This window comes from Bufo gargarizans, chromosome 4 (genome assembly GCF_014858855.1).
Source record: "Bufo gargarizans isolate SCDJY-AF-19 chromosome 4, ASM1485885v1, whole genome shotgun sequence".
NCBI lineage: Eukaryota > Metazoa > Chordata > Amphibia > Anura > Bufonidae > Bufo > Bufo gargarizans.
In genome coordinates, this window is record NC_058083.1 from 528,359,217 (window position 1) to 528,381,161 (window position 21,945).

Sequence of the window (21,945 nt, forward strand, 5' to 3'; positions counted from 1 at the left end):
CATCTGAGCATGAGGGTGTCATCTGTGCATGGGGTCATCATCTTAGCGTGTACACGTCAAGTCACTGTGGAGAGCACCCCGGTCCTACAGAACAGCACAGGGGCGGGGATTAGGAGATGCAAGTTTTTTTTTTAACTTGAAGTACTGAGCATGGGGTTAGTATGAGCTCAGATTAAGACCCCTAATCCTCACCAGACCCACAAAATAAACCCCCCGAGTGCTCACATCAGACACCACAAATCAGACACTGCATGCTCACATCTCCCCCCGTGTCAGATTATCAGAGCATGGGGGGTTGTCTGAGCATTGTGGGTGATCTGAGCATGGGGGTGTCTGATTTGTGATGTCTCATCTGAGCATTACGGGTCTTATTTTGGAGGTCTGATGGTCTGATTTTGAGGTCTGATGAGGATTGAGAGTCTTATCTTAGGTCTGATGAAGATTCGGGTTTTCTCCTCTAAAACCTAGGTAGTGTCTTACATAGGACGAAAAATAATTGGAGGAAACCAAACAAAACTAGGAATCCAAACAAAATCAAAGCCAGCCCCCACCCCTTAGCAAGGAGAACGCTGCAACGTCACCACACGTCTGCTAAACATGGCAGTGTCTGGGAAACATAAAGCTAAGCGTAAATATGAAGATGAACACAGAACATTTCTACCGGAGTGGAAGGATTTGTATTTTTTCATTGAGAGGAAAGGGAAGCCATTCAGTTTGATATGCACATTTTAAAGCTTCAAATCTTCAGCACCACTTTGCCTCACAACTAAAATGGACCACGGCTTTCCGACAGGTGCCGAACTTCGCAAACACAAGCTAAATGCATTGAAACGCCACTGAGAACAACAGACTCAGTACTTTGAGAAACTTTCAAAACATTCAGAAACTGTCACTCTTGCATCCTATCAACTGGCATGGAATATCGCTCGCGCCAGAAAAAACATACAATGAAGGGGAATTTGTGAAAAGTTGTCTTAGTGACGCCATTGCAATCTTGTCTCCAGAAGATGAACGTTTGAAACGAATGGTATTAGACCTCCAATTGTCACGACATACAGTCGAACACAGAATATCGGACTTTAACAGTGCAGTTGAACACACACTTGTACTCTGACCTTGAGAAATGGCAGTATTTCAGAATTGCACTGGATGAGTCTACTGATATACAAGACAAGCCTCAGTTGGCAATTTTTGTACAGTCTGTATCAGACAACTGTACAATAGTGTTGAGCGAACTTGTGTTTTAAGTTCAGGGTCTAAAGTTCGGGTTCGGGTTATCGAAGAATCGCGTTATGGATTCCGCTACCACGGACCAAGATGCTGCCCGATCTAGTGCAAACAGTTTTTGCATTTGTTAACCAGCTCAAGCTTTTTAAAACTCATCTGAGAAAGAACTAACACATTTCTCCTCTGTGGCCCAAGCTGCTGAGATCCTAAAAAGGAGAACTTCTTACTACGCAGAACTTCTTGAGAACCTACAACAGACCTTTGAGGACAGATTCCACAATCTACAACTGAAGAGGCCACAAATTACAGTCCTCGTTAACCCTTTTGCTGCCGATTCAGATTGTTTGAAACTCCACCGCTGGTGACACAGATGAAGCAACAACTCAAATTGAGATGATTGAACTTTTGGAAGATGACCGACTCAGGTCAATTATGAGTGAGGGAACCCTGGAGTTTTGGAAAACCGTGCCTATGGAGAAGTATCCCAATGTAAAACGAGCTGCACTGAAGCTTCTATGTTTGGCTCAACCTATGTTTGTGAATCTGTTTTTTTCCATCCGGAAGCGTTTGAAGTCAAAGCATCGCTCCTGTTCTTACTGACAGAATTGCTTTGAGTAGCAACAACTGAATACAAGTCAGATTTGAAACACATTGTGAAAAACAAAGATTGCCAGAAGTCTCACCAAAGTTGTCTACATTACAGGTAGAAAATGCTTGAAAACTCAATTGCAGTAATACTATCGTGTGCACGCATATTTGTGTAAATGTCTAGCTTGTGGCTCCTGGCAGTCATACGTTTTTTTTTAGTTTTTTTACTGGTTCTTTGTGTCTGTAAGGTTGGCCACCCCTGAAATTCACTATAGACTTTACCATGATGTCACAGGAAGGGGCGGGGTCTCCCAGGATACAGTAGATGCTAAATTCTAGTAGGCTAAAGGACCTTTGGTGATGTCATGATCATGTGATCAGTCACATGTGTGGGAGGAGTCAGGCTGTGCTGGTGTGAGTATCATTCAGGGCTGTCTGGATTATATGAACACGTTCTTATAAACATTAGAGAGACCGATCTGCTCTGCACGGTAACCTTCATATATAGTGCGGGGACCATATATATATATATGCTACTGAAGAGTGGAGGGGCGTACTCCTAATACAGCTCTATATAAGGGAAAGAAAATGCAGGAAGATAATACTGCTGTGAACTAACCCTGGTGGAAAGTAATGAGGCGACCGAGAACATGAGGTCTGTGCAAGAGAGGGGGAACCATGGGGAGCGGTGTGTGAGAGAGAGAGGGGAACCATGGGGAGCGGTTGTGTGAGAGAGGGGGAACCATGGGGAGCGGTCTGTGTGAGAGAGGGGGAACCATGGGGAGCGGTGTGTGTGAGAGAGGGGAAACCATGGGGAGAGGTCTGTGTGAGAGAGGGGGAACCATGGGGAGGGGTCTGTGTGAGTGAGGGGGAACCATGGGGAGCGGTCTGTGTAAGAGAGGGGGAACCATGGGGAGAGGTCTGTGTGAGAGAGGGGGAACCATGGGGAGGGTCTGTGTGAGTGAGGGGGAACCATGGGGAGCGGTCTGTGTGAAAGAGGGGGAACCATGGGGAGAGGTCTGTGTGAGAGGGGGGGAATCATGGGGAGCGGTCTGTGTGAGAGAGGGGGAACCATGGGGAGAGGTCTGTGTGAGAGAGAGGGGGAACCATGGGGAGCGGTGTGTGAGAGAGGGGAAACCATGGGGAGTGGTCTGTGTGAGAGAGGGGGAACCATGGGGAGCGGTCTGTGTGAGAGAGGGGGAACCATGGGGAGCGGTGTGTGTGAGAGAGGGGGAACCATGGGGAGCGGTGTGTGTGAGAGAGGGGGAACCATGGGGAGAGGTCTGTGTGAGAGAGGGGGAACCATGGGGAGCGGTCTGTGTGAGAGAGGGGGAACCATGGGGAGCGGTCTGTGTGAGAGAGGGGGAACCATGGGGAGAGGTCTGTGTGAGAGAGGGGGAACCATAGGGAGCGGTCTGTGTGAGAGAGGGGGAATAATGGGGAGCGGTCTGTGTGAGAGAGGGGGAACCATGGGGAGAGGTCTGTGTGAGAGAGAGGGGGAACCATGGGGAGCGGTGTGTGAGAGAGGGGAAACCATGGGGAGCGGTCTGTGTGAGAGAGGGGGAACCATGGGGAGCGGTCTGTGTGAGAGAGGGGGAACCATGGGGAGAGGTCTGTGTGAGAGAGGGGGAACCATGGGGAGGGGTCTGTGTGAGTGAGGGGGAACCATGGGGAGCGGTCTGTGTGAGAGAGGGGGAACCATGGGGAGAGGTCTGTGTGAGAGGGGGGAATCATGGGGAGAGGTGTGTGTGAGAGAGGGGGAACCATGGGAAGAGGTCTGTGTGAGAGAGAGGGGGGACCATGGTGAGCGGTCTGTGTGAGAGAGGGGGAACCATGGGGAGCGGTCTGTGTGAGAGAGAGAGGGGGAACCATGGGGAGAGGTCTGTGTGAGAGAGGGGGAACAATGGGGAGGGGTCTGTGTGAGAGAGGGGGACCATGGGAAGAGGTCTGTGTGAGAGAGGAGAAACCATGGGGAGCGGTCTGTGTGAGAGAGGGGGAACCATGGGGAGAGGCCTGTGTGAGAGAGGGGGAACCATGGGGAACAGTCTGTGCGAGAGAGGGGGAACCATTGGGAGTGCTCTGCGTGAGAGAGGGGGAACCATTGGGAGTGCTCTGCGTGAGAGAGGGGGACTTTAGGACCTTTGAAGATGTCATGGTCATGTGATCATGGGAGGAGTAAAGCAGTGGAGGGTTGTCCCTGTTTAGCACTTCCTGACATGTGACCAGTGTGACATCATCGCAGGTCCTGCAGCCCCAGGAGGTGAGATCTGCAGGTCAGTTATTGGACTTGGTTCTGGGTTTATTAGAATGGAGCGGTTCTATAGGTGATATAGAGCAGGTCCAGCCAGCAGGGGGCAGCACCGGTCATAGAGCATGTCTGTTAGTAGGGTTGCCACCTCTCCCAACAAAGAAATACCAGCCAAGTTTACATAGGTAAAAAGGGGCATGGATTTGGGGGCATGCCTTAACATGGCGTGTTATTTGACACCAATGGTTTCATCACAGTTATGAGTTTAGTGCTTTTTTTTTTTTATTTTTTTACATAAAAGTAATTTTTTTTTTATATAGATTTTTAATATAAAATGTTGCCCCAGGCCTCATGTGCACAGTGCTATGAATGAGCTCTTATGAAGATGCAAATAACCACAAAGCCAGAAAAAAAATCCATCTCCTCCACCAATTCCCGTACTGCCCCTGAACCATGCAGCCCTGTGCAGGAGCCCAGTTTGCTCTGGTTTGTCTTACTGGTTTGTCCTGTAAAACTAATATAAGACAATTGTTTTCTGTGTCAGACATGTATAAGATCTTCCTCTCTAGGGATAGTCGCTATTACTGCAGTGTGTAATGGTCACTAGAGAAGCAGACCAAATGTTTACGCTAAATATCCAGAAGGACAGTGTAACATGGAGACTATACTGGTTTCTGTGCATTTGGTGCAACTTTTCTGACGCTGTGATCCGGACATTGGTGAACGTCTGAGTCGTGGCGTCAATAAAATGGACTAACGAGGCACAGAGGGGGGACTAGATGGGAAAACGCTCATCTTCTCACTCCTTCAGAGAATAAGAGGAGAACAATCTGACTGAAAGGGGGATGATTACATGCACAGTAGTCCATGTTGGGTTTCACCCACATCTGTATTGGAGGATCTATCAGAAGGTTCCGTAAAAAAATACAGAACGGAGCAGAATGCTTGTCTGGTAAAATGCTGGGTTTTCTAATGGAAACCAGATCCTACTACAGTTAATGCGGTCTGTCAGGTGGCGTCCATTTCCGTCATTTGGTGGTGACAGAACTTCCATTATTATAATTGTTCTCTTTCTATAATGGATGGTTTGTGATTATTCTCATTTATTTCGTGACATAATTATTTTATTACAGTTACCAAAAAAAATACTTCTCTTTTTATCCTCCTAAAAAAGCAACCACCATATAATGACTTCTCCACAGAGAGCGCAGTCACATGACCACTCTCCCGATCTCCGGAGTGAGACCGAAAAAATTGTGCAACCACATTAGTAAGTTGTAGGGCCTGGCAGGAGAAGCAAACGGAAAAAGAAAAATGTAGACCCAGATAACTCTTTAAATATACAGGGGTATCCCCAAACTGCCAATATTTTGGGGATACCCTCCATTTATCATCATAGCCAGTGTAAATGCACCCCCAGAAACCTCGGTCTTCTAAGCATCACTTCAGTGGACCAGAAGAAAAATTAAAATGACACAATCGTAGTAACTGTAGTGCCTCCAGTAGGGTCAATGTTCCCTGTAGTGCCACCAGTATTATAATGCACCCCTGTAGTGCCTCTAGTAGGTTTAATGTCCCCTGTAGTGCCACCAGTATTATAATGCCCCCTGTAGTGCTACTAACATTATAATGCACCCCTGTAGTGCCTCTAGTAGGTTTAATGCCCCCTGTGGTGCCACCAGTAGGTTCAATGTTCCCTGTAGTGCCACCAGTATTATAATGCACCCCTGTAGTGCTACTAACATTATACTGCACCACTGTAAACTTAGATCTTTCTGCACAATCCTTAGACCAAACGTCAGTCAATGCCCTGGAAAACTCAGAATTCTCCAAGACTAAAGCATATCAAAGCAAGTCAGAATAAAATGAGCCCAGGGTTTGACACCACTGGAATCATCCTGTCTCAGGACAATGCTCCAGCTCATTAGCATTGTATGTGAGCCATTTTTTGGCCCTAAAAGAGATTGTATAGTTATAACATCAGTCTTGTTGTAATAACCAATCCTCATATTGGGGCCTCGAAAGATGAGATCTGGCTGCTGTATGTGGTGCACTGCAATGTGTACCCTCTGTAACACTGTATTTACTATAGAGCAGGGGCGGCCTGCTCTGGTAGTCCTTTATCATTTCCAATTATTGAGACACTTCCAAATTTGATTTTTCTCTCGACCATTCTTGTTTCATGTACAGGACGCTCTTCTTTTGAAAGATGATGGACCTTTTCATCAATGACCCACCAAGAATGGAGAAGGACAGAGACCACTTGGCTGCAAGCATATTAGACCTCACCCTGGAGATCATCTCCTTGATAACTGGAGAGGTGAGAGTCTCACATGACATCACTCTTATCTCTAGTAATAAACCAGGGAAATGTCTGGAAAGGTGAAGGATTCTTAGAATCTCTGTAGTGATCGACGTCTCCCCATACACAGGATTACACAGTAGTGAAGAAGTCGTCTGGTGAGTGTGTGACACCCCGTGTGTCAGGAGGATGGAGCAGGACCCAGAGCCCCATCACCGAGCCTCCACCTCATTCCCTGATACATGAGCAGAAGATCTTAGAACTTACCACCAGGATCACTGAGCTGCTGAGCGGAGAGGTGAGCGCTGCTGGGAATGCTGGGACATTATACAATAACGCCAAGGGAGGGGTCTGGTAATGACTGTGTCCTTGTGTTGTCAGGTTCCTATAAGGTGTCAGGATGTCACTGTCTATTTCTCCATGGAGGAGTGGGAGTATTTAGAAGAACACAAGGATCTGTACAAGGACGTCATGATGGAGAATCACCAGTCCCTCACATCACCGGGTAAGAGGAGACCTTCAATGACTGTAGAGGAGAGAACAGTTCTGAGAGTCAGATTCCCCCATCATCTGATCATCACATATAGACAATGTATTCAGTCACTGTGTGTATTTTCTATAGATGGATCCAGTCAGAACAATCCACCAGAGAGATGTCCCAGTCCTCAGTATTCCCAGGACTGTCCAGAGGAGAAACCAAATATCTCACTGGATCATCAGGTAGGTGAAGCTGAGGTTTCTACAAATCCTCCATAGACTGATGTAATGGAGCTTTCTACTGACCTCCTCCACAGCAGTGGAGTATACTGTACTCTCCATCTACTGACCTCCCCCAGCAGCAGTGGAGTATACTGTAGGCTCCATTGCATCTTGTTGTTGGCTACAAATGGTTTCTGGTGCCATGAAAGATTGTAGTAAATGTTCTCCTGTTTTGACATCGACTTGGTAACTTAGATTTTATGTGGGTAAATGTAAAGTTCTGTAGTGTGGATGTTAGGCTACTTTCACACTTGCGGTAGCCTTTTCCTTGCTACCGCAAGTCCACCGTGCCGCCGGAAGTCGGCTCCGGCCCCATTCACTATAATGGGAGCGGGCTGGATGTCCATCCGCAGCACGGCAAACGTGCCAAGAGGTGTCTGGACAAAAACCGAAGCGTGCTGCCGTGCGGCGGCCGGCCCTCCAGCCCACCCCATTATAGTGAATGGGACCGTAGCAGACTACTGCCGGCACGGTGGACTTGTGGTAGCACAGATCCGGCAGGCTGTTCTGAAAGTAGCCTAAGTCATAGACTAAATAATAGCACAATGCCAGGCAGCTGTGTGTACGGCAGATATTGTCATGCATTAAATCAGTGACTCACTTCTCAGGTACAGAATCTTCCTGCTTTTGCAAAACATTATTACCTCCTAATCTAGAATCAGGTCACCACAAAGGACAAGAGCAAGTGGATATAAGGTTCGGTTTCCAGCAGCAATGACAGGCTCCTTACTAATGATAATAAATGTACCTATGTAAGAACTGGAGGTGCTGAGCACAGAGTCTTCTCCAGGATAGGATCAGGTCATTTCATGCAGAAACCTTTCTGTTGATGTGTAAAATACTTGGCTGAATGTTGATCCTGTCTGATCATCACGTGAGGAGATCCTTCTCCTTTAGGACAGAAAGGTTTAGGTCTTCTAAGGTGATTTTGACCTTCACCTGAATATAAGATAAACCATCAGTGGAGTATAGTTTTATTTTTTCTTTAATCTTATAGGAAATTTCAGATGAAATGACGAGTGAACTGGGGGAACCCATTATAGTGTCCGTGATTGGTAAGAGCCTTTCATAAATCTTGTTTTATTGTAAATGTCTTTATTAATCTTCCTCATCCTTATTATTGTTCTCGTTACTATTATTGTGAATACTTTATGTAGTGAAATAATTTTCCTTCATCTTCGTTGGCACCGGTACAATGAGACACAATATGGACAGATACAAACACAAAAAGACTGGAGGGTACCGTATTTTTCGCCCTATAAGACGCACCGGCCCATAAGACACACCTAGGTTTTAGAGAAGGACAATAAGAAGAAAAAAAAATTCATTAGACCTCAGGTCAGACCACCAATCAGACCCCAATGTTAATCAGACCTCAGCTCACAGCCCCAATCAGACCCCCAATGTTAATAAGACCCCAATAGGACCTCAGCTCAGACCCCAATGTGAATGACCCCAAAACAGACCTCAGATAAGAGCCCTGTGCCTCTAATCAGCCCCACATGACTCTCATCAGCCTCCATTGCCTATCATATCAGCCCCCAGCCACAGAGCATATAAAATAAAAACTTACCTTTCCTGCTCCAGACGTTGCTTCTCTCCTCCAGTGCAATCCTCTTCATTCTGCCGCTGCCGAGGACCAGGAAGCGGTGGGTACAGAGACTTTACCGCTTCCCAGGCTTCTGGTACTAATGAGTGCTTTCATAATGGAAGCTGTCAGGAATAAGGACCACCTTATTCCTAGTTATTATAATGTTTTCTGTGATAATATATGTTTTTTGGTTATGTGTTGTGGTGTAACATGATCTGGTGTGATTCACATTATATATATATATATATATACACACAGTGTGTATTTATGTATTTGTGTTGCCAGGCCAGCAGCCATTTATGAATTAGTTAAAGGCTGCATAGAGAGCCGAGATGTTTGACTCGGACCTGGGAAACCGCAAACTGCCCCCCCCCCCGGTGATAGCACAGGGATGCTAACGAGGATGGGCCGTTTGCTGGTCACACCTCAGGACAGGGGGCTGCAGACTCTCCGGCGCCTTGTGTTAGCAGGGGGCTTCCTAACCAGACAATGAACAATAATTTGTAATTCTTCATAACTTGTTCAGGAGGGATCGGATGTCCCCAAAATCTAGCTTATCATCTCTGGTATGACGGGTGCATCGCATGGACACCAGACATGGCATCTCAACTTGCCTTCATCTTCTTAAAATAAGGATCTCATCTTCCGAGCGTCCTGGACATGTAGCGTTTGATATGCTAGGACTCAGAACGATGAGATATGAATTATGAAGAAGGGCTGGGGTCTGTATCTTCACCAAGGCAACTGGAAAACTATCTTTTTGATATTTTCATACCTGTTCCCTAGTTGGCCAGGGGGCCGGCTGCATGGGTAATGTAGCTTGGCCCAGAGGGGCTGAGCCAGAGGTGGGAGTGAGAATCCCCCTCAGGCCTGCCCCTGGAGAAAAGGTATAAAAATGCAATCCCTGGATATTTGGGTGTCAGAAAGTGAGAGATCCAATCGAATTGGTTTGTGCACTATTACTTGTTTCTCGGCCTCTATGGCTAAGATCGTGTGTAGTATCTGTTCTTATCAGTCCGGCTGGCTCGCTCCCGGGCTCTAAACTCCTGTCCATACAGGGCATACCCGAGGGTTGCAGTGCGGCATGGAGGAGAGCAGTGAACCACACAGCATCCCTAGCGTGTACGGCTTGGGTTTAAAGGTACCCTTGCTAGGTGACGAAGGGCTCTGCTGGATCGAAGCCAGGGGCTGAGTTGTTTGGAAGCCCAAGGTGCAGAAGTGCCCCAGGAGTGGTGACCCTGAGGTGCCTTAACTCACTGGGGGTGGGATCCCACTGAGTGACGGCACATTTGCACGCACTTCACTTTCACACAATTTGAGCACACTCACCTCTCTTTGCTCGGCTTCAGCCTTGAAAAGAGGAGACATTTTTATAATTCCGACCAAATGTCCGGGCCGTAATCGCGCACATTCACTTTATTACATTTTTTATGTTAACTGTGTGTTCACTTTCCACGTTTGTGTGTACACTAAGATTTCTTGGGTTACGGCGCCATTATGGGCACCCCCCTAGATGTCTAGGGGGGGGGGTGTGGCCATCCCGGTTCCGCACCCCCCCTGCAAAACTTCTTGGGCTCTCCCTTCGGGGACAGCCCAGCCTTGTTGTTGAAGCTCCGTGCCGACACCTTGGGTGGCAGCCTAGGTGGAAGCCGGAGCACAGACTTTGTGTACCCTCGGCTTCGACTGAGGGTTGCCTGAGCGAACCCGGCTTTGGCTGGAAGTAGCCTGTTTGTCTCGGTCCCTTGCAGGAGCCATAGACCTGGAGAGACTGGGATAGGTTTATGGGGGGCCCTTCTCTTATGGAGAGGGCCTGCGATAGACCGTAGCCTAGTGCAAGTTTTTTGTGTGGGGCGCTCCACGATTTTGTTGCACGGGTGTAGAAAGCACGCTCCTCGGGCTTTAAAAAAATATATAAATAAATAAAATTTACTCTGCCCAAATCTCCTGGGAGGAAAGGACTTAGAACTTTCTTTGTTTTCTCCTTTTTATTTTACAATTGTTTGCCATTTATGTATGTCTCTTGGTAATAATTTTTTGTAACTAAGTGCTGTCTATTTTTTATACATTAAACCTAAAAGTTTGATGGTTTGTCTTGTAACCATGAAGAGTGTGTGTGCAGTCTGAGGCTGTATGTTTTTCCGTGAAGCTTACTACCGTGCGTGTGTGTCTGCTTGTGAGTGGAACACTGAGGGGTGTCCTGTCGACCTTATAACGGACAGGTGGTGGCGGCAAAAGTTTTGTGTTATTGCGTGGGTGTGCTTGCAGGCTTCAGGTGGCGATATATGCTCGAGTTACGGCATGGTGCAGGACGTAACAGCGTGTGAGGGCGTGAGCTGAATCGGCCTGAAGGGCTTGGGCAACCCTTGTCACGTGATGCGGTGGGCTGGTCTGGTCCATGGTACCATTAGTATTTCCCCTATAAGATGCTGGGAAAAATGCGTCTTATAGGGCGAAAAATACAGTAAATGCAGATTCTGAGTAAAAGTCAAATGATACGATTGGCCTCAGTTATGAACCTGCGGTATGTGCACCCATGGGGAACATGTTGTGTCTTTGGGTATTTGCACCAGTGGGAACCAGATTTAGTGGGATCCATATTGTAGCTGATCAGACAAGAAGAGAAATGGCTAATGAGTGGAGTGTGATTGTGGTGTTCATGATGTTTGGGAGAAATTAATTCAAAGACACTTTGCACATGACTTACTGCCTGAGTTTCCTCATAAGTAGCGTTTGTTATATGTACTTTATAGATATCTTTTACAGAAACATGAAATGTTTCTCATCATATGTCTGTTTCCACCTTTGGGGTTGGGGCTGAAGTTATTTAGGCTGTGTAGTCTGGAGTCTGAATAATAATGTACCAGTGTTATGAGAAGACACGTCATAGGGAGCATTATGCGCCTTTGTGTGGTAAAACCAACCCGTGCCCTTCATTCTCCAGGTCATTAGAATTGTGGCGATACCCATTTTGTGGTGTGTATGACTTTAAAGGGAGTCTGTCACCACTATATGGCTAACGGTACTTTTTTTATATGCAAATGAGCACTCGCAAGTGCCCAGGGGCGGTGTTCAGTGTGTAGGTGCCCAGGCTGCTCTGCCTTTTTAACAGTTACTACTCCCCCAGCCCCTTCTTTGCCCGTCCTCCTATTCCCTTGTATCATCCCTAGGTCCGGCTGAGATCCCGCGACTGTGCACTGCTTCGCCGGGCCGGGGCATGCACACTGCAATGCCCATTTTGGGTACGGCATCAATTCAACTAGTGCGCCTGCGCCAGCCGGCGAAGCAGTGCGCAGGCGCGGGATCTCAGCCGGACCTAGGGATGATGCAAGGGAATAGGAGGGCGGGCTGAGATCCCGCGCCTGCGCACTGCTTCGCCGGCTGGCGCAGGCGCACTAGTTGAATTGATGCCGTACCCAAAATGGGCATTGCAGTGTGCATGCCCCGGCCCGGCGAAGCAGTGCGCAGGCGCGGGATCTCAGCCGGACCTAGGGATGATGCAAGGGAATAGGAGGACGGGCAAAGGAAGAGGCTGGGGGAGGAGTAACGGTTAAAAAGGCAGAGCAGCCTGGGCACCTACACACTGAACGCCGCCCCTGGGCACTTGCGAGGGCTCATTTGCATATGAAATAAACATAGTTTTTCCTGCTTCTGGATGTCTAAAGAAAATAACAAAAGGTACCGTTAGAATCATGTATAGGTGTGCTACATAAGTGCTGTATATGGCCATATAGTGGTGACAGACTCCCTTTAAAGGTCATACACACCACAAAATGGGTATCGCCACAATTCTAATGTCCTGGAGAATGAAGGGCACGGTTTGGTTTTACCACACAAAGGCGCATAATGCTCCCTATGACGTGTCTTCTCATAACACTGGTACATTATTATTCAGACTCCAGACTACACAGCCTAAATAACTTCAGCCCCAACCCCAAAAGGTGGAAACAGACATATGATGAGAAACAGTGAATTGGCTATTTTGATTATTTTTTTCCAGCACACAATTTGCCATATGGGATAAATATTTTAATAGTTGGGGCATTTTTGGATGCGGCGATGCCTATAATTAGAGATGAGCGAATTGTTTATATTTTGAAATTCGTTCACGCTTTGTTTACTGGTAAAAGGTGAATTGCGTTATGGATTCCATTACCACGGACCATAACGCAATTCTATGACGGAATGCATAATGGAATGCCTTTAGAGGCATTCCGTTAATCATTCCGTCATAATAGAAGTCTATGGGCTGCAAAACGGATCCGTCCCATTTCCGTTAGCAGGGGAGTCCTCTCCTGATCCTGAGTCCTCTCCTGCATAACGGATAATGGGACGGATCCGTTATGCAGGTCATAGACTTCTATTATGACGTAATGAATAACGGAATGCCTCTAAAGTCATTCCGTCATAGAATTGCGTTATGGTCTCTGGTAACGGAATCCATAACGCAATTCACCTTTTACCACCAAACGACACGTGAACGAATTTAATAACCTGAAATTCGCTCATCTCTACCTATAATGTTTATTTTTAAGTTAAATTTGGGGGAAAGGGGGATGATTTGAATTTCTGTTTTCTATATATATTTTTAACAACTTTTTTTTTAGCGCTTTTTAAAAGTTCCCCTAGGGAACTTGAACCCGCGGTAATCAGATTGTTTCGGTCATAGACTCCAACGCTTTTCCTTTGAAGTCTATGAGAATTTTGCTATGTCTGTATGGAGCCTTGCCATAGGAACAGAGCTGCGGCAGCCTCGGATCATTCAGGAGGTCCGGGGTTGCCACAGGTTATGAACGGCCCCCGATCACCGCTAGAGGAAGCAGTTCCAGTCCTGGGAGCGTGCCCCATTGTTTCCCATATCAACCAGAGTTTAGCTGTCATTTCCTCTGCAGTGCAGATTATAAAATAAAAACCTTAACTCTTCCTGTAAGCAACAAGACACTTTTTTGGGGAGTTTTCCCACTACGGATGATTTCTTCCCTACAACGACTAGTAAATTGGCACAGATCCTGGCCGTGGTTGGACAATGTGTCTCTATGCTGCAGCCAGCAACTACTACAACGTGCAGCTTTACCACAACCCAGTGCAGTTTTGCAGGTGCTACATGTGGCTTTAGACCACCCCATCCAACAGAGCGGAACAAATCTACAGGCAAAATCGGAGCATGCTGCATTTTCACATCCACGACATGTTCATTAATGTGCAAAATTGTGCACTACGGTACTGTCAGCAATAGACAGAGAGGTTTTTGTAGGTTTATATGCAACATTGTGGCAGATTTTCCCTGCGGATTTCACCATTTGCAATGCATGGGGTGAAATTTGCGGAATAGTCTGCAACACAATCTGTATTTAAAGAGGACACGTCACCTGTCCTGACATGTCTTAGTAACTACTTCCTTTACTTATGTAATAACACTTCATCTTTACTGATGACTCTGTGTTGCACCATTCCACTATTATTCCTACTGGGTGTTACCAGTTAGGGGTGTGTCCCTGCACAGTCTGCTACTGTCAGCAGTGATAGGATAGTGTCAGACTGTGCAGGGATACACCTCGAACAGGCAACACCCAGCGGTCACTTTATCGTAGACTGCTGGCAATTTGTTCATAAACCTCTAGTGGGAATAGTAGAGGAATGGCACAACATAGTCATAAGAATGGATGCTTCAGAGTTGTTGTTACATGGGGCATACAGACATGTCAGGAGACACTTAGATAACCCACCTTCAAAAGTATACATCAGTCTCCATAGAATATGCTACAAATGTATGATCAGTAGGATACTGCCACTGGGACCTGCACTGACCAGGAGCCTGGGCTTCCCCCCCCCCCCCCCCGTGTCTCTGTGCAGACAAAACAGAATATGTAAGGCTTCATGTTGTTCAGTCTCCATAGATATCTAGGTATAGTGATGAAATTCACAGATACGCATTAACCTTTTTCCATGAAACAATGTTGGTACGGATCTTGTGGGACCACTGTGCCTAAAACTGGAAAACACTACAAGAGTGGAATCCAGACAGAAGGCAGCTGACCTAGAGGACAGGGCAAACAGAGAAACAAACTTAGAACTTGTTCAGATCTCTGATCAAGACTTCTGGAACCCGGACATACAAAGACATCGACTAGAAACTTGTTCAGACCTGGATCCCAGACATACGGGGAGCTGTCCAACCAGTAACAACTGGAAGGACCACTGCAGACATGACAGTAACGTCTGGAACCCCAAAATACCAGAATAGCAAGCCGGCATGGAATTGATTTCTGGAACCCAGGCACACTAGGCAGGAAAAGGCAGACGCAAATACTGTTACACATCCGGGGTCTGGCCACACAACAGACAGAATTCACAAAAAGACAGAACTTTGGAACTAAATAGCAGAACTAATGAGCACATGGACAACAGGTGCAGATTCCGACAGACTGGGGAATTAACCCCTTCAGAACCAGATTGGAGAGACACATCACAATAGAGCTATTCACACCCACAACTAAACCGCGACAGTACACAAAACAGAGGCAGCAGTGCACTACCGCACCAATACATGGCCCTAGTTACACAACCATGATATCCAACAACCAGCCCACACAGTATACAATGGCAAATAATGAACAGACATATAACAAATGTAACTGTATTTCCATGCATTAACTGAATACAAAGTGGCATGCAGTTATGTAATGGGCACGGTGTGGGCACACCAGTGGGAGCTGTCTGTAACATACAGCTGGGTTCCCCTTGCAACTGCCAAGATCAGAGCTACCAACCCCCTCCCAATCACACTTATGGCACGTTGATTGGTTGGTATGGCAGCTGGAGGCCTAGCAATGGCCTCCAGGCCTTCTATGTACAGAGGCAGGGTCTAATAGGCTGTCAGTGTGAAACTAACAGGTATAATTCACAGAAATACAGAAGTATTGCAGTGTATTTTACCAGAGTTCAGTCTATTAAAAGTTCAAGTGCCTTGTGGGACTAAATAAAATTATATAAAAAATAAATATTTGCAAAAATAAAAAACAAAAAACCATTTTGCCCTTTAAAAATTATTTATGTCAAAAAGTAGAAATAAAAAAGTACACATAATTGGTTGTGTCTCATCTGTAAGAACTTGAACTATTAAATGAACACATTATTTGCTCAAACAGTGAACACCATAAAATATAAAAATAATGCAAAAATCGCTGTTTTTGTTCATCCCAACGGATTAAAAAGAATGTTGTACCTCAACATGATACCAAAGAAGCGGTAAAGTCATCCTGCAAAAATGTTTTTGCAAATGTCCTACAGTATTTACTTTGTTTCCTGGGTTGTTATTGTCTTAATAAAGCTTGATTGGTTAATAAAAAAATATCTGCTTTGGGAAATATGAAAATTTTGTTTCAACTTCCAGGTGAAGACTGGATGACTGACTCCCATGGACATCTCCATTTATCTTCCTATCATGAAGCAGAATATAACAATACCACACAAGATAATTCAATAACTCTTAATGTACCCTCAGTCCTTTACAGCGGAGATGTATACACTAATACCACTGGTCACAAGAAACCTTCAACTAATCAATCTCTGTTTGGTAAAACAAGAACAAAACAGAAACGTGGGAAAACATTTTTACGTGAGAAACAGCTAAAAAAGGAATCCAGTTCTTTTTCATGCTCAGAATGTGGAAAATCTTTTTCCAGCAAATTAATCCTAGTTGGACATCAGAGAAGTCACACAGGAGAGAAGCCATATTCATGTTCAGACTGTGGGAAATGCTTTATGTGGAAAGGTTCTCTCGAGAGGCATCAGAGAAATCACACAGAGGATAAGCCGTTTTCATGTCCAGAATGTGGGAAATGTTTCAGCCAAAAATCTAGTCTTCTTAGACATCAGAAAGCTCACACAGGAGAGAAACCATTTTCATGTTCAGATTGTGGGAAATGTTTTAGCCAAAAATCTGGTCTTTATAGACATCAGAAAAGTCACACAGGCGAGAAGCCGTTTTCATGTCCAGAATGTGGGAAGTGTTTTAGTCAAAAATCAGATCTTCATAGACATCAGAAAGCTCACACAGGAGAGAAACCATTTTCATGTTCAGAATGTGGGAAATCTTTTACACGTCAGTCAGGTTTTATCCAGCATCAGAGAACTCACACAGGGGAGAAGCCATATTCATGTCTCGAATGTGGCAAGTGTTTTAGTCAGAGGTCGCATCTTGGTATACATCTGAGAACTCACACAGGGGAAAAGTCATTTATGTGTCCTGAATGTGGGAAGAATTTTGGTGTGAAATCATTGCTTATAGATCATCTAAGAATTCACACAGGAGAGATGCCATTTTCATGTTCAGAATGTGGGAAATGTTTTAGTCTTAAGTCAAATCTTGCAAGCCATATGAGAAGCCACTTAGGGGAGAAGCCATATTTATGTTTAGAATGTGGGAAATGTTTTACCACAAAATTCTTTCTAGTTGTACATCAGAGAATTCACACAGGAGAAAAGCCATTTTCATGTTCAGAATGTGGGAAATCTTTTAACCGGAAATCATCTCTCCTTTATCATCAGAGAAGTCACGAAGAAGAGAAGCCATTTCCATGTTCTGAATGTGAGAAATGTTTTAGTCAGAAATCGGATCTTCATAGACATCAGAAAGCTCACACTGGGGAGAAGCCATTTCCATGTCCTGACATTTCCATGTCCTGAATGTGGGAAATGTTTTAGTCAGAAATCGCATCTTTTGAGCCATCTAAAATCCGAATTAGGGGAGTAACCATTTTCATGTTCAGAAAGTGGGGGGGGGGGGGGGGTTACCCAGCAATAAGGTTTTTTTCAGCATCCAAGAGCACGTCTTGTAGGAGGTACTTTAGTCTGAAATCTTGTCTTGTTAGACATCAGAGAACTCACAGCGGGGAGAAGCCATTTATATGTTTTGCATGTGGGAAGTGTTTTATTCTGAAATCAGTTCTTATAGAACATCTGAGAATTCACACAGGGGAGGAACTATTTTCTTGTTAAGAATGTGGGAAAACATTTACTTAGAAATCAAGACTTACTAAACATGTTTAGATGGTAGGAAATGTGACAGATGTGGAGCTTCATTGTAAGGCTACTTTCACACTAGTGTTTACATTTTCTGGTATTGAGATCCGTCATAGAGCCTCAATACCGGAGAAAAACGCTTCAGTTTTGTCCCCATTCATTATCTATGGGAACAAAACGTTACTGAACAGAACGGAATGCTCCAAAATGCGTTCCATTTGGTTGCATTCCCATACCAGAGAGCAAACCGCAGCAAGCTGTGGTTTTCTTTCAATCACGGAATGCGGAGCACAATGGATCCGGCATGACCCACAATGCATGTGAATGGAGACAGATCCATTTTCTCTGACTCAATAGAAAACGGATCTGTCCCCCATTGACTTTCAATGGAGTTCATGACGGATCCGTCTTGGGTATGTTACAGATAATACAACCGGATCCGTTCAGACGGTTGTATTATCAGTAAGGGAAGCATTTTTGCTGAACCCTACTGGATCCAGTAAAAACGCTAGTGTGAAAGTTGACTAAGATCTGCTGCCTAATGATGTCTTCTGATGTGCAAACCCTTGAGGATCGGTGTCATTTAGTAGGGTACAGAGAAATACTCAAAATACCTGCAGTAAACTATTGTGACAAGTATCATCATGCTTGACCAAAACCCATCACTGTTTAACTCCCTGTCCGCTGCGATCAAAGCTGATTGAGGAGCGGAGCCAAGGGGCACCCCGTTGGAATTTATTCACATTTACTTTTTATTGTCACCCCCATTCTGTCATAGATTGTAAGCTCTTGAGAACAGGGCCCTCGCACCTACTGTTTCAGTTGTTTATCACCCTGTAATTTTGCAATGTCTTTTGATTTGTACATGAACTCTCTGAATTGTAAAGTGCTGCGGAATATGGTGACGCTAATAAGAAATAAAAAATTATCATCATCATCATTATGGAAATAGTGAAGCAAAGCTGTGATCTTACTGGTCAGGAGTACAGGACAGAATAGAATACTAAATAATAGACATGAAGGAGAAAGGGGTTTTATTAACTTGGCCCCTTAAACATGATAAGTAAAAAAGAACTCTTTGGCCGATATGCGACCCATTAAATCTGGACTAAAGGAAATGCAGCTGCTGTGTGTGGATCTGAACTGAACCTACTTCTAATGTGACAATTGCTGCTAAAGATGGTGTCATCGTGGCTATCATTAGAGATGAGCGAAGTGATGATGCACGGCCATCTTGATTGAAGAAGCCATGCATCCTGCATGTGGTGACGTCATAATGTCACCATGTCATGATGCTGGCCAGCACACTGACATGGTGATGTCACGTCACCACATGCAAGATTTTTGTGCAGTTTCTTCAATCAACATGGCCTCGACGGCCTCTCCGAGAGCAAATGGATGAGGTGAGTATGTTTTTTTTTTTCTTACCACCAATTCAGGAAGAATTGATTCATTACCACACAGCTCGAGGAAATTCAGCTTCGTGGCAAATCAAATTTTTCCTGAAATTCAGATCGAAGTCAATTTGTTTCACTTCGATTCGCTCAACACTAGTGTCCATAATAGGCGACCGTCACATCAGCTGGAGTCATAACCACTTGTACACAGGGGCGGACTGACCGGTCTGGCACTTCGGACATGGTCCGAGGGCCCGGCCGGGATGGGATGGGGGCCCGCCCCAGAATAACATAACACCGGGCCCCGCTCACTGTAATAGTAATATTCCTATGTGAACAACTTGAAATCCTCTGCGATCCTCTCCCTCTCCCTCTCTGTACTCAGTAGCATAGAGACAGCAGCAGGCAGTGTAATAGGAGCCGACAGTGGAAGCTAGCCCCGCCCCGCCCCGCCGTCCAACCAATCAGAGGCAGCCAGCAGTCCAGCACTGACTCACAGCACAGGGGAGTCGCAGGGACTCAGAGAATTGTCTGAGAGTTTATTAGTTAAAATAATAAAATGAGTCAGAGTGGGGGGGGGGGGGCGTGGCATAGTATTGCATGTAGCAGAGCTGTGTGTGTGTACAGGGTGCTTGCAGCAATGTAGCAGAGCTGTGTGTGTGTACAGGGTGCTTGCAGCAATGTAGCAGAGCTGTGTGTGTGTACAGGGTGCTTGCAGCAATGTAGCAGAGCTGTGTGTGTACAGGGTGCTTGCAGCAATGTAGAAGACTTGTGTGTGTGTATACAGGGTGCTTGCAGCAATGTAGCAGAGCTGTGTGTGTACAGGGTGCTTGCAGCAATGTAGCAGAGCTGTGTGTGTACAGGGTGCTTGCAGCAATGTAGTAGAGCTGTGTGTGTAGAGGGTGCTTGCAGCAATGTAGCAGAGCTGTGTGTGTACAGGGTGCTTGCAGCAATGTAGCAGAGCTGTGTGTGTGTACAGGGTGCTTGCAGCAATGTAGCAGAGCTGTGTGTGTACAGGGTGCTTGCAGCAATGTAGCAGAGCTGTGTGTGTACAGGGTGCTTGCAGCAATGTAGCAGAGCTGTGTGTGTACAGGGTGCTTGCAGCAATGTAGCAGAGCAGGAAGCCTGGCAGGGACTCGGTGACAGGATTATTTTAACTCAAAGAATCAAATGAGTCTCTGACTCTTTTGATTCTTTTAACTAATAAACTCTTAGACCATTATCTAAATCCCTGCAATAACTATACAGTGTAATTACATCAGTCTGCTCCACTGCAGCAGAGCTGTGTTTGCCAGGAGCGAGTCCCTCCAGACCTTCAGTTCACTTGAGAGCCGACTCAGCAAGTGAACCGAAGATTCGATTCATGAAAAAGATCCGAACCTCCCATCTCTAAAACTCAGTAGCAGGAAGGCCGGGCGGCAGCGCAACTCACTGACGTCACGCGCCTGCTCCGCCTGCTTCATTCATAAAGTGGGAGGAGCAGGCGCGTGACGTCAGTGAGTTGCGCTGCCGCCCGGCCTGCTACTGAGTTTGTGAGTACAGAGAGGGAAAGGATCGCAGAGGATTTCAGGTTGTTCACATATGAATATTAGTTTACAGTGAGCGGGGCCCGGTGTAATAGAATACAGTGACCCCGGGCCCCGCTGCCATTACAACACCAGATGCCGGTGTTCCGTTTACTTGACAGTATTATGTCTATATCGTGGGAGATAGTTTTACATTACGTCTAGCTTGAAGTGCTGACTAATATAACATTTTAAATCTTTATTTCATTTCCTTAAAACTATTTTCCACGATATAGACATAATACTGTCAAGTAAACGTCACAGAGGTGCTGAAGAGGTCGAGATATTTGCATTTTGTTAACCTTTATTTTTGTTTGCATTTTGTTAACCTCTACTGCGCCTGCGCCAAGTCGTCTTTTTCGCGCATGCGCAGTGTATTGGGGATCATTCACTCACAGGGACACTGTTATGGGGGGATCTGTGGATGACACATATATAGCATAAGGTGCTATATATGTGTCACCCACAGATCCCCCCCCCCACAACAGTGTGTCATCCACAGAGCCCCCATAACAGTGTGTCATCCACAGAGCCCCCATAACAGTGTGTCACCCACAGATCCCCCCCCCCACAACAGTGTGTCATCCACAGAGCCCCCATAACAGTGTGTCATCCACAGAGCCCCCATAACAGTGTGTCATCCACAGAGCCCCCATAACAGTGTGTCATCCACAGAGCCCCCATAACAGTGTGTCATCCACAGAGCCCCCATAACAGTGTCATCCACAGAGCCCCCATAACAGTGTGTCCTCCACAGATCCCCCATAACAGTGTCATCCACAGATCCCCCATAACAGTGTGTCATCCACAGATCCCCCATAACAGTGTCATCCACAGAGCCCCCATAACAGTGTGTCATCCACAGAGCCCCCATAACAGTGTCATCCACAGAGCCCCCATAACAGTGTCATCCACAGAGCCCCCATAACAGTGTGTCATCCACAGATCCCCCATAACAGTGTCATCCACAGAGCCCCCATAACAGTGTGTCATCCACAGATCCCCCATAACAGTGTGTCATCCACAGATCCCCCATAACAGTGTCACCCACAGAGCCCCCATAACAGTGTGTCCTCCACAGATCCCCCATAACAGTGTCATCCACAGATCCCCCATAACAGTGTGTCATCCACAGATCCCCCATAACAGTGTCATCCACAGAGCCCCCATAATAGTGTGTCATCCACAGATCCCCCATAACAGTGTCATCCACAGAGCCCCCATAACAGTGTCATCCACAGATCCCC

At 46.0% G+C, this 21,945-nt stretch overlaps 1 protein-coding gene and 1 long non-coding RNA gene across 3 annotated transcripts; both read left to right on the forward strand.

The window, feature by feature from the left end:
• The first annotated feature begins 2,197 nt into the window (after positions 1-2,197).
• LOC122934843 lies at positions 2,198-6,551 on the forward strand. Of its 2 annotated transcripts, none has more exons than XR_006388698.1 (3): positions 2,198-2,229; positions 6,254-6,383; positions 6,496-6,551. It is a non-coding gene; the product is annotated as an uncharacterized LOC122934843 (long non-coding RNA). The 2 variants fall into 2 exon arrangements; XR_006388699.1 differs by lacking the exon at positions 2,198-2,229 and adding an exon at positions 2,243-2,306.
• An 87-nt stretch (positions 6,552-6,638) lies between these two features.
• LOC122934794 (gastrula zinc finger protein XlCGF57.1-like) lies at positions 6,639-18,113 on the forward strand. The gene is made up of 5 exons (XM_044290496.1): positions 6,639-6,663; positions 6,747-6,870; positions 6,988-7,085; positions 8,122-8,179; positions 16,106-18,113. The coding sequence occupies exons 2-5, from the start codon at positions 6,786-6,788 to the stop codon at positions 17,398-17,400; spliced, it is 1,536 nt and encodes a 511-aa protein (XP_044146431.1). The 5' UTR covers positions 6,639-6,663; positions 6,747-6,785; the 3' UTR covers positions 17,401-18,113.
• The last annotated feature ends 3,832 nt before the right edge of the window (positions 18,114-21,945 follow it).